Source organism: Amphiura filiformis, chromosome 9 (assembly GCF_039555335.1).
Source record: "Amphiura filiformis chromosome 9, Afil_fr2py, whole genome shotgun sequence".
In the NCBI taxonomy this organism is placed as follows: Eukaryota; Metazoa; Echinodermata; class Ophiuroidea; order Amphilepidida; family Amphiuridae; genus Amphiura; species Amphiura filiformis.
This window is the reverse complement of record NC_092636.1, coordinates 4,504,743-4,517,599: the sequence shown is the minus strand read 5'-3', so window position 1 is coordinate 4,517,599 and position 12,857 is coordinate 4,504,743. Positions and strand designations below refer to the sequence as shown.

Genomic DNA, 12,857 nt, shown 5'->3' with positions numbered 1-12,857 from the left:
TTTTGAGCTGAAATAACGAGGTAACGTGAAAGAAACACTGCTTGTTATTTTGGCCGTTTAACACGCAGTTCTACAAAATGTATGGGCGGACATAAAGTCATAATTTCTTGAATTATGACTTTATGTCGAACTTTGCTCTGTTTACCTACAAACACAACAAATGTGCAAGTTGTGACATGTGTAAACATTACAAATATGCCAAAAATCAGGTTTGAAAAAAACTAACCAAATTCATATTATAAGATCGTACATTATGACTTTAAGTTAAATGATTCATGGATTATTATTATTCATTTATTTAATTTCATGATTTGCCCATTAAAATTATTCATAAATTTCTCCCCATCTCTACGTGTCTGAGAGCTCTGCCTCTGTCTTTCATACTTTGCCGCAATTGCTTTGCGTTACTCAAGAACTCCAGCTTCTAATACGGATTACGATAGTTACATATTCGATGCTAGAGTGCTTTGCTATTGTTTTTCGGTCGGACGGTGGCCCAGGGACAGCGGTGCAATTTTTTGCACCAGAGGTTATTTATTCTGTTAATGTTGGAATTGGATGAAGAAGACAAGAGCAAGAAGTTGCCTATTTTGGACAGTCTAAAATTTTGCTGTTAAGTGTAATTTTAGCAACATTTTTGATGCAATCGCCTGTCGAGATTGGCTGTGTTTACAGTGTTTACTTCTGAAATTGTTTTACACGGTGTCATGTTTCAGCAAATCCGACTAGAATTTGAATGCAATGGTCTCTTCCTTCCTTCCATATATATGCTTACCTCAAATCAGGTGGTGTATGACGTGCATTCCCTAAATTCAGTAAATTTTCATTGTCAACCGTGTAATTGAATTAAGCTACTTGCGGTTCGCCATTATATGCACTATAAAGGGAGAGCCTCGAACTGGCAGCATACATGAATGGGAATTGAACTAGTCATAACGTTCTGTGTAAGGTTACATAATTCTTCCTTTCATGTATGCTGCCAGTTGGAGGCTCTCCCCGCACATAGTGCATAATGGCGGAACCGTGCAAGTAGCGAATGGGATTATTTTGAAATTTTAAAACGCTTGAAATATCACAAACAAATAGGCCTATGTTGATAAATAATATAAATACAAGCTAAAACCGTTGGGGTTCGATAATGAACCCCACAAAACTAACCGAGTATATGGAAAATGCCATACGGCGAGGCGGTTTCACGAGTTGCCGGCTCGATCATGTCATCCGCCGCCTGCCTCAAATGGTTGAGTATCAACGCACGGGCTTTACGTGCACAGTTTACCTATGCACGATCCTGGAACCTAGCTAGGATTGATTGCAGATATCTCTAGCCTAGAATGTGAAGCTATCGGTGTACAAATTCTAGCTATAGAAAAATAACTTAATTCGTGTACGTCGTGGAACATACAGTAAACTGTTGTACGCAGATAACCTCGCAATATGGACGTGTAGAGTAGCGCTGTACACTCGCGTATTAGCATGATTAGTCGCGGAGTAACAAGCGTAGTTGAATGTTCCACGATGTCGATGTACACAAATTTAATAATTTTGCTACAGGCCAGACTTCTCTAGACGTTCGCTTTTCGTATCTCTTTCCTTGTTGGAAAGGTATAACGTTGAGGAGATAGGAACATGCACCGTCATCCGGGACCTACTCTGCCATGTTTGGCTGAGTATTAAACGGTACATGAACACGGTCTTTTGTGCCTATGTAAATTAGTCATTGTGTAAAGATGTGTTTATACCCATGGGTTACTCATCATCAGACTGAATCCTTGTCGTTAACTGCACAAGTTATGTGTACAATTTTAGAGAACGTTGACCGACAGAGGGTGTCAATATAGGCCTACGTGTCGCTTTTGAAACATAGCGAATCATGCACATGCTCAGCAGGCAAATATGACGGCGATTTAGTACACTGATCATGCGTGCGATTCAGGTTTCTGCAAAAGCGATTGAGTATAAATGCATCTTTAGAAATGACCGGCGATTGTGTGTTCTCAAGTGGGTTTTATCATGTTAATTAGTGACCTGACACACATTTGTATTGGTTCGATCAAGCATTGAAATGCTGTCATTTTTTGTACTGGATCGTTCAAGCATCTCCAACAAATTTTTCAATGTAAGTGCCTCTGGTCCTAGTAGAAGTCAAAAACGGATACTATGGCCAGAGTTCTAGGGCCTAGTCTAGGGCTAGACTTCTCGAGCTCGAGCAAGCTTGCAGTGCGTTGCATTGCAAGAAAGTTAAATACGTTTTAACTTATGGGAGCATTTTGGTGTGTTGCGTTCCCATGTATCATGGTATCGATTACTTAATTTGCCGCAACTCAACACGTTTCACGCAACTCGTACATGCGTACATCGCACCGCGACCGTCAACAAACATCACATGATCATGAACATGTCCAAGACCAAGTAAGTTCTTTATTATTGCGACACCGCAATGCAGCATTTTGTAGTAGGATGCAGTGCGGCAACGCACCACACAGCAATTGTGGCGTAGTATGAACAGACCTTTAAAGCTCACTTTCCAATGCTTTCTACGAAAGCCTACGAAACATGGAAAAACGTTTAAACTGGGCGCTGAATTCGGCTACCCGAAGTCGTCTGCTTCGCCACACAAGATTTTATTCCTGCGATTTTAAGACTTTACTGGCTTCAGACCTGTTGAAATTAATCAGATGCATGCAACATTTGAATCGTTATATTATGTGCACATAAACTTACCTTTCCAAGACAGACTTGGCAAGAAATCGGCAAAGTAAAGGAGATTGAGGAAGTCTTATTCATTGTTTCTTTGTCGGCCATTTTATCTGAAAGGGTCATCGCGCATGGCTATTTGCAAAAAAACATATCCTTCCGCAAACATGTTTAGTAAAATCTATCCATATCTGCGATATAATAGAATTTAAAATGGGATGCACATTATCATTCAAATTATTTATGTTCATTCAAAATGACTTAAACATCAAATTATGTGATTTAAAATGAATTATTTATGATCTACTTTGTTGACCTCGCACAATGATCCTCTGTTTACATGGGTGTTGCAGGACTCACACGTTGCATTGCTTTGCTGTTGACGTGTGTTGGTATTAGGTTTAGGAAATCAGTACTTGTTACTCATTAAACTGTCAATAAGATGGGTTTATCCGTTCTTGAACGCTTCAAGAATAACTGGTTCCTTATAGGAATTATCGTTGTTATCACCTTGGCAAATGTCGAGCCGTCTATTGGCAATAAAGGAGGTAAGCTTAAAAATAAAATCAAAAATGTAGGTATCACAGGGAAATCTCAGTTAACAGTAGTACACATTTGTTAGTCAGTCAAAATGGCCTAAACCGGCAATACAAATTTACATTGAAATTAAAAAGAAGCTTTTTAAGAAGGAAACCTTCATAAATATGTTGTCTATACTTCACTTGACCCAAATATATGATTTGGTGATGAGAGACTCGCACATGGAATTTCAGAGAGATTTTGATAGCAGTACCATTAAAAAAAGGTGCTATCGTCATGAGACTAAGATCTAGAAACACCCCATAATGCTGTTTTGGGAATTTTGCTAGCAGAATCTTTTTGATGAAAGTCAATCTTTGACAAGATGTAACTTTGCTACGGAAAGTGCTATGACAAAAGGTTTTCAGTGTTGGCTTTCTTTACTCAAGGGTAGGCTAGCTCACATCACACACTATAGGTGGCGCTATTCGTCCATAGGGAAGTGGAATGTGCATGTACGGTCCAAAAATGGCTTTACTGTGGGGCTCAATGGAGAAAATCACTAAAAATTAATTTTGACTACCAAAACCTAAGTGATGTTGACTTATGTTGGTACTGGCATGATACTGGATTCATAAACTATCACATATTGCAATCCATGTTCCACCAAGTCGACGCTCGATTTAGCTAAAAAGCAATTAGTGTGTAAATCAAGACCATCCAAAACAGCTTTCTTACAGTAAAGAATAGGAGGTCATCTGGGGTCACATATAGTAGTGTGCATTGTACATGTACATGTGCCTGCTGTCACAATTTCACACACACACAATTTTGGGCAATTTGATGACACTATTTTTGTCTGTAACTTCAAAAGTATATGCACTAGAAACATGTTTGACCCCTTATTGTTTAGGTAATTTAATGCTCTTTCAAATGAAAGTACTTTCAGCTAAAAATATTGAACTTCAACATTTTATGAACATCCCTATCAATAGTTCTAGTAACTATAACTCAGCATACTGAGTTATAGGGCACTCTATTCATATCTGTACCACAAATAAGAAACATCACAATATGTGGGCTCATTTTGGGCTCCAAGGATGTAGACGAGGAACTCTCAAGGACAGTTTTGGCCTGCATGGATGATTTTAATCCCCATTGTACCAGAGTTTGGGCGTACATGGATGATTTTAATCCCAGGCATTATACTATAGTATACTACCATACCAAAGTTGAGATAATTGATCTACATTGATCTCAACTTCAGGTCCGTAGATGTCATTATGTTTATGATAAAGACTGAAGTCTTGCTGGCAAGACTACCCTATCAAGGGCTTTAATTTGATATATAAAATGATGCAGTTTGTTGGCAAATTTGAATTCACCTGGCATACCTAAAAAATGCAATTTAGTTTAAATGTCATGAATTGAAAAGTAAATAAAGTAAAGTAAATCCGGGTACATACGCTATAATCAAGCCTGGAAACAAGCAGGCGCCGAGCGATTTTTACCCTACGGTTACCGAGTTTTGACGCCTGGATCCAACCAGAATTACACGCCCAGGCGCCACAGAAAATCTTTATTTTATGCGCCCGGTATATATGACCAGTATTGCTCCATTTTGTCGAGTTCAGTGCTCAGGAAATGGCCCAGTAAAACTTCGTCAGGCAAGCTCATTTCCACTCAAAATATTGGCCATTTCCAATGTATTTTCAACAAAATGCAGCACCCAAATCTTATCTTTTACCTAATATTTTGCCAATTTTCCTTGATATATGCCTTCAGGGCTCATAATTTTGGCAGTATTTTGCCTTGTTTTCTGGTTAGGTGATCACGAGATCGCGATCATGAAGGCGGCCATCTTGAATTTTGCCAATGGTTGTTTCTAGATTTTTTTTACAATTTTCCTAAAATCATGAAAAAAAAATGGGTAAGGCCAAATTGAACCCTGATTTTAGTCATTAGATTCACATATTAAAGGGGGGTAACCCTATTGGTTTTGGATATGGATTGTCTTTAAAATTACATAATAATATCAAATATCGCCTCCTTTATGCTGCTTTGTGAAAAAACGAGAGCATTTTCAGCATAAATGTGAATAAATAGCCAAATTTGCAATCCAATACCTTGGTATACGTGAATTGCATTCTGGGCAGGCAATGACGAATGCTGACATGCTGTACAATGCCCGGCCCGTATTGAACGGAAAATGTTTTTTTTTCGTACCGTTTCAGAAAAAAAGGAAACAAAATATATTTCCCCTTGCAATATGTACATTTCAAATGAATATAAAAAAGTTTGGGTAAAATGGAGAGGAAAAAAAACCCTTCCGAGACCGGGTTTTGAACCGGTACCTCTCGGTTAAAAAACAAACGCAGCTAGTCAATTGAGCTATTTAGCACACCACGCTTACCGTTGCCGTGTTGATAACTATGTACGGCGCACCGTCTTGCGGTGACTGATATTTCGCTCATAATTCCCTCCCAGAATTCCAAAGTATTTACCATTGTTTACAAACTGGTATACCTGTAAAACCGCTGTGATTCATGATTTCTCCGAAATACATCGACTTGGAGCGTCAAATTTCAGGATAGTAATGAGAAAAATAGTATCTATTATGTGATACCAAAACCTCATCAACAATGAAAAAAAAATCGGGGGATGATGCTGTCGATCGGGTTACGGACCTTTAATAAAGTAAAATAAATAAAACAAAATAAAATAAAATAAAATAAAATAAAATATCTACAATAGAATAGAATAAAACAAAAAACAAAACAAAACAAAATAAAATAAATAATACTCAAACAAAATAAAATAAAATAAAATAAATAAGACTCATGGTTTTTTAACTGGTCTGTTCCGATATAATAACACTGTTACAAATTGTTATTATTTGTTTTAAAATATAATAAGATTAAAACAAATAACATGGATCTAAACGTCTCAGGTGAGCATCGAAAGCTGTAGAAATAACAAAAATAAGCATTTTGATACTTTCAGAAAAATAACTCCTGGCTCTTTAAAAATGGCTCCTGGTTCACTAGAAAATTACAGGACCAGGAGCCGCTTTTCCAAATGTTTGGCTCCTGGTTCAGACCGACTTATTTCCAGGCCTGGCTATAATATTCTTCTTCTTCTTCCTTCATAAGTGCCTCCCTCATTGTATGAGTATTATCGCACTGCATACAGACAAGCTGTACTTGAGTGTATTTTTGAAGTACAGTCAACATAATAATAATAATAATGTACACTTAATAAAGCGCCCGGTATCCGTCGAGAGGCGCTCATGGCGCTTTGCAAAAACAACCAATGTACAATGATACAAACATATTATAACAATTAATAACAAAAACAGTTCATCAGTGTTGTTCATGATATGCAAAGAGTCAATTAAAAGCATTTTGGAACAAATGTGTTTTCAAATTTGTTTTGAAACTACACAAGCTCTTGGCAGAGCGAACCGAAAATGGCAGATTGTTCCAAATGCTTGCAGCTGAAACATGAAATGATCTGCTGCCCCAACAGTACCGGGATGCTGCTCTTTTCGAATAGCCTGTGACATTCTTTAACGTGCACACTACATTAATGTGAGAAAATATGCATGTACACGGGACCGACAGCTTAAAGTGCCCTCCGAAGCACTAGACAAGTAGAGTGAAGTGCCTTGCTCAAGGACACAAAGAGCCAGCCGAGCTCAGGCGGACCTGGGATTCGAACCCTTGACCCTTGGATTCACAGTCCAATGCCTTAACCACTAGGCCACGCTCCCCTCACTTTTATAGTAGTATGTGTGGTTTACGTGGCATACGCATTGTCAATCCCTCATATGTACGCTTTGCGAGCTAAATATGTGCCTCTAACCAGTTCCAATACCGGGAGTTCCAAGAAGTGCTGTGTATGTGACGCCACGGTTTAGTGTGCATTCATACTGTACTTAGTCTTAGTAGCCATCGGAACGTAATGACTTTGCTCTAAATATAATGATTGCAAATTACACATTTATGAACATCTTCTTTCGTGGACTTTGTGTGTAAAACTGTTATCCTGGGGGGCACTTGTATTTCAAGCTTTATATCACCCACATACATGATACATGTAATAAAAATCAAGTAAAAAGGGTCTTTAATATCATGGCCGATTGCAATAAGCGAGTATCTCATTTAGGGAGTGGGAGATAAATGTGTGCTTTTTGTTGGTTTTTCTGCACTCTGCAGGCCTCTTCACTGATTTCTACGGACAGTTTTGTGTTCATCATGACAAATAATACTTGTTTAGACTAGGAAACAGCAGAGTAGTTTGCTTTGGCTCCATTTTACACTAATGAAAAATACTTTTGCTTTTCAGCTTTAGAAATGACCAATGAATGTGTTCTCAAGTCGGTTCTCAAGCAAAGTCACACTCATTTGATTGGTTTGTTCAAACATTTAAGGTGGTACTACACCCATTGATAAATTTGTGACTATTTTTGCATTTTTCTCAAAAAATAATAACATACTTGTAACCAAAGTTATGTATATTATAGGGGCAAAGAATCCAGTTACTACACTGGAATTTCAGTGACTCAAAAGACATTTAAGTAATTGGATTCCTTGCCCATATAATATACATAACTTTTGTTACTGGGGTATTGAGAAAAATGCAAAATTAGTCACAAAATTTATCAGGGGGTGTACATGTAGTACCACCTTAATTAAAGTTATAAAAGACTCTGGTCAACAGCTGATTGATTTGCAAGTTGCTGATCATGCTGGTATAGTAAAACCTAACCAAACTGGACATGAACCATGAAATGTGTACAAATGTGTACGCTCTTCACAATTGGCTGTGTATTTTTATTTCCTCCCCAGGTCCATTGATGCCAGAGATTACAGTCAAGTACTTTGCAGTGTCATTTATATTTTTCAACAGTGGATTATCTTTAAAAACTGAGGTATGTAACTTTTGAAATATTCATCAACAACATATATGAAAACTGTTGAGGGAAAGTTTATAAAATTTGTTTGGGTTAAAAGTAAAAATAATAATTTTAACTTTGAAGGTCCTGCACATTTCATTTTGAGGAGTGAGGATTATTTCTTTCTTTTTATCACTCTGGCTTTGGCCATAAGGGATATTGCAATGATTTGGAATCTTCAGTCAAGCCAACCACTCATCGAATCAATGGAATCAGCACAGTTTCTTTTCTAAGAAATGCATGACTTTTTGGTACAGCACTGACCTGAATCTGCATACAATTAATGAGTTGGTGACCACATTTATTTTAAATTCATAGATTTCTACCATGATTACTACCACAAGACCCCAAAATAAAGATTGGACCCACTCATCAACAGATCTGCTTCACCACATGTACAAATGTATACAAAATAAATAACTGGAGAAATCTAATTATGAAAATAGAATTTGACTGGCCAGTGGCCAAACTTGTTTTTTTTTTCTTTGCCAAGACTAAGAGTTAGCTAGAGCTGAAACTTGGCAAATCTGTCTGTGTATCCATGTTTCTTTGTGTGTCAGTTGTCTTAAGGGGGTACTACACCCCTCGATAAATTTGTGTCTTTTTTTGCATTTTTCTCAAAAACTAATAACACAGTGGTAACAAAATTTATGTGTATTATAGGGGCAAGGAATTCAATTGCTACACTGGAATTTCAGTGACCCAAGACAAACGGTTCGTTATTTATGATAAGAAATAAGGTACCACTAGGATGTACCTCGTTTCCTATCATATATACTGAACCACTTGTCTTGAGTCGCTGAAATTTCAGTGTGGTAGTTGGATCCCTTGCCCCAATAATACACATAACTTTTGTTACCAGTGTGTTATTATTTTTTGAGAAAAATGCAAAAATAGTCACAAATTTACCACAGGGGTGTAGTACCCCTTAACAAAGTAAAATAGATAAAAACCAACCTAATTCTGTGGGACCAACTGACCTGGATTTTGGCATTTTGTGAATATTGGTTATTTCTGTATGCATATATAATCGGAATCAACTGAAATTTTTGGAATAGGTTTTTTTCGTGGATATCTAATGAAAAATGACATAAATAGAGGATGCTAGGAGCACGAAATACTCCTTTAATAATAATATACTCATAATTGCTAACTTTGTTTATTTTTCCCCCAGGATTTGAAGAGCGCCTTTCTCCATGTGAAGCTGCATTTATTTGTGCAATGTTTCACCCTCATGTTTGTACCTTGCATAGTGTGGATGCTAGTGCAAATCCTGCTTGAGACACCTATTGATGAATGGCTGCTAAAAGGGTGAGTAAAATTAACCTATAATTCACAATATGGGAAAGTGCACCATTTTTATTTCCAAAAGATTTATACATCTATGCAGATACTCACATAGCTCAGATATTGGGCCTTTATATGAGTCCTCAATAAAGTTATGTTAAAATGTGAAAACCATGACCTATCCTCTCTCAGCTGTTCTAGATGTGCCTAGCAGTGCTCGTTAATTATTTTGCGATCAGAAGGAAGGGTAGTCTCAGGACCTGTGGTGATCAGAGATTTTGTGCACAGTGCCCTGATCACTAAATTGGACTTATGTCATATCACAAGGGCTCTGCTGTCACTAAACATTTTGCAATCAGATTGAAGGGGCAGTCTCAGGACCTGTGGTGATCAGAGATTTTGTGCATGGTTTATCTTGTCTCAAGTTGAGAGTAATGCCATGATGGATTTTGTAGTCGCGCGTGGCATATACACATGCGTAGAAGGGCGATTTGTTGGTATACTGGCAATGCAACTGTGTAGACGCACCAAATTTAGTCTGCCACTACAAAATCCAACATGGTGTTGATCTCACCTTGAGATGAGATACAGTAAAGACTGGACTTGTGTTATATCACAAAGGCTCTGAATAAGAGCTAATACTTACAAACTGATTGCAAAGTGTCACACAAAACATTGTTATGGACATTATAGAGCATTATACTTGATATACAGATTAGGTAGAGTTACACAAGTTATGATGACATTTTCCCTGGCTGTTAAAACTACTACTAAATTATCATTTTAGTGACCCTGGTGTTCCCTCTTAAGGCCATGTGGTGCCGGGGGGGGGGGGCACTCCCATATTGACATATGTCATGTGCCCACGAAAAGACCCTGTTATTTTTGGCAAATCCTGCACCCAATGGCCCTGTTTTTTTCAGTAGCCTACACTGAATGACCCCCTTTTTGAACCATTAGTCCTCAAAATTGAAACTAAATGAGTTTTGTCTATTTTGTACTGTAAAATTGGGTAAAAAGCTATTTTTGATTGTTAATGATGTGAAATTTTTCTGAAAATTTCTACACTGATAGACCCCTAGTTTCATACGCTGGTGGGCACAGGTATGTCACTTTCATATTCGAGTGCCCCCCTGGGTCCCGGGGGTGGGTAGCGCTCAAGGGTGCACACCAGTAAATAGCCTCCATTAACTTTCTTTACAAACAGGGTCTGGGAGAACATCATTTTCTTGACCTGAGAACAACTCAGTTCTTCAAAACTTACACTTTCTGCAAGTTGAAGGTCAGATAAAGACAGCCAGTTCAGTGAAAACAGTTCAGCGAGTCCAGTGACGTTTCGCAGAAAATTGCCGACTAGATCACCCTGTAGCCCACACCGCTTACACCAGCTCACAAATAGCTTGGTGTTTCTGAAATGCAACACATTTCGAAAGTTTAGCCAAATCTTGCTCATCCTGCTCAGGCCTAAATGAGGAATAAATATGAATCAGGGCCTAATAGTTGGGTTTTAAGCCTTTTCTAATGTATTACATTAAGTCACATGGCACTTTCTCACTTTTCGAAACACTGATTATTCCTCCAAGGGTATAGGAGATTTTTATTAGTGTGCACTCTCAATAGACAAAAGTTTTCCGATGATAGCTGCTGTTTGTTTATAATAATATGGTGCTCAATAATCCCAGCAATATGTAAAATTGGTCCAGAGGAATTTGAAGAAAAATAGAGAAATAAATAAGGATAACATTGATTTTTGAAGTAATCGGGCCAAATTTGCCCACATGAAAATGCTATAATGGAAATACTGATGATGACACTACAATTGTGATTGTTTTATCACCAGGTTGCTTGTTGTAGGCTGTATGCCTCCTCCAGTCTCATCTGCAGTCATTTTGACTAAAGCTGTCGGTGGAAATGAGGTAAGTTCAATACTACTATTATATAAGAGTTATCTCCTTCCAGTCCTATAAAAGCCATCAGAGTAACATAGACTATCACAATTTTACTGTGACCAGACATTTTGAAACCTGTGAAAAGTTTTTACTGTTATTGTCTCAATATTAGTGTTTTAATATTTACCGTAACTATAATTTTATGTTAATGAACGCCTATTACTTGTTGGGAGAGAAATTAGACAAAATAATGCAGCATGCCGATGTTGATGCGTCTAATGCACAAGCCCCGAATTTCTAGATCAACAAGTAATACATGTTCATTAACCTATTTCATACATGAGAAGATAAAAACCACATGATTTTTTCTGTTTTTATAACAAAATTGTCACTTAAATATTGGAAAATACAAGCAAATATATATGCATCAACCCATAAGAAAAATGAACACATCCAACAGCACTCAGCACATGGGAAAACAATTGGATCTTAATTCTATTTGAATTTTCACATTTGGCTACAAACATATTGTTGTGTTGCTCCTATCAGACTGGCCCAATATTGTGTCATCTATGCAATCTATGCAATATAAATTTTCAATTTGGTTTGAAATATCTTTCTCAACATGGTAGAATTAATATGTTAAAAACTGGCAAAGGTGAAAAACTCTTACCTCTTTTGACCATAATCAAAATCAGTTGTAGAGTCAATTAATCAATAATTTTGCTTGTGCCTGGTCCCATCAGGACCCAAGGGTGAGTGTTTAAATAAGTAAGCAAGCAAACAAGTACACAGTTTATGCATAGAGCAAGAACCAAGTCCCATGAGACGTTTTCAAACTGTCACGTAATGTGGTTCAAATTGCCATATACAATTATTTCTGGTTTTCTTGTGAGTCAAAATTGTCTCATTCTCAGTGGCATAGTTCAATAATTAGCAATTAACAATCAAGCAAGATGAAGATTATTTCAAATTTCAAAGAACTTTGTCTTGATAGATTGAAATGATCTTAGTGTCTGACCAGTAGTCCAGTAGATAATGACGGTGGAATAAATGTAAAGCACTTTGAGGCTGTTTACGGCATAAAGCGCTATAAAATATCTACATAAAAAAAATTAATACGATAGTTTGTTCAGCATTGCTATTCTAAGAAACTACATTATTCATTTAAATAAATTGTGGTGGGAGTGCATACATTTTTTACCTTGTTTGCAAAAATAAAATCTGCAAGGATTTCTCAGCCCTATGAGATGAAAAAAAACCCACAAAATCTCACCAAACATTGTCTTAGATATTGTACCGTCTGGGTTCTTTGTTAGTGTACCACCATTTGGTAAAGTCAGGCAAAATTGCAGTGTTACTCTCTTACAACACTTCCTATATAATATAGCGATGACCATGGCATACACAGCGTGATATGCAGTGTTTCTTCATTGGAGAAGTATTTTGTGCCTGGATTTTGCGATTCTAACACCTCTTTTTATGGAATGATTAAGTAGATATCAATG

The 12,857-nt window shown here is 37.2% G+C and overlaps 2 protein-coding genes across 5 annotated transcripts in view; one reads left to right on the top strand and one right to left on the bottom strand.

The window, feature by feature from the left end:
- The window catches only part of LOC140160534 (uncharacterized), a 37,757-nt gene extending 34,955 nt beyond the window's left edge, over positions 1-2,802 (bottom strand). The window contains exon 1 of the mRNA XM_072183773.1: positions 2,725-2,802. Within this exon, the coding sequence (XP_072039874.1) occupies positions 2,725-2,787 (63 nt within the window). The 5' untranslated portion in view covers positions 2,788-2,802. The remainder of the gene's footprint in view (positions 1-2,724) is intronic.
- Positions 2,803-3,046: 244 nt separating this feature from the next.
- The window catches only part of LOC140160533 (sodium/bile acid cotransporter 7-like), a 43,454-nt gene continuing 33,643 nt past the window's right edge, over positions 3,047-12,857 (top strand). For 2 of the 4 annotated variants that reach the window (XM_072183771.1, XM_072183772.1), the window contains exons 1-4: positions 3,047-3,245; positions 8,067-8,149; positions 9,348-9,484; positions 11,301-11,376. In XM_072183771.1, the coding sequence (XP_072039872.1) occupies positions 3,140-3,245; positions 8,067-8,149; positions 9,348-9,484; positions 11,301-11,376 (402 nt within the window). In that variant the 5' untranslated portion in view covers positions 3,047-3,139. The remainder of the gene's footprint in view (positions 3,246-8,066; positions 8,150-9,347; positions 9,485-11,300; positions 11,377-12,857) is intronic. The other 2 variants (XR_011859990.1, XM_072183770.1) reach the window with 2 other exon arrangements.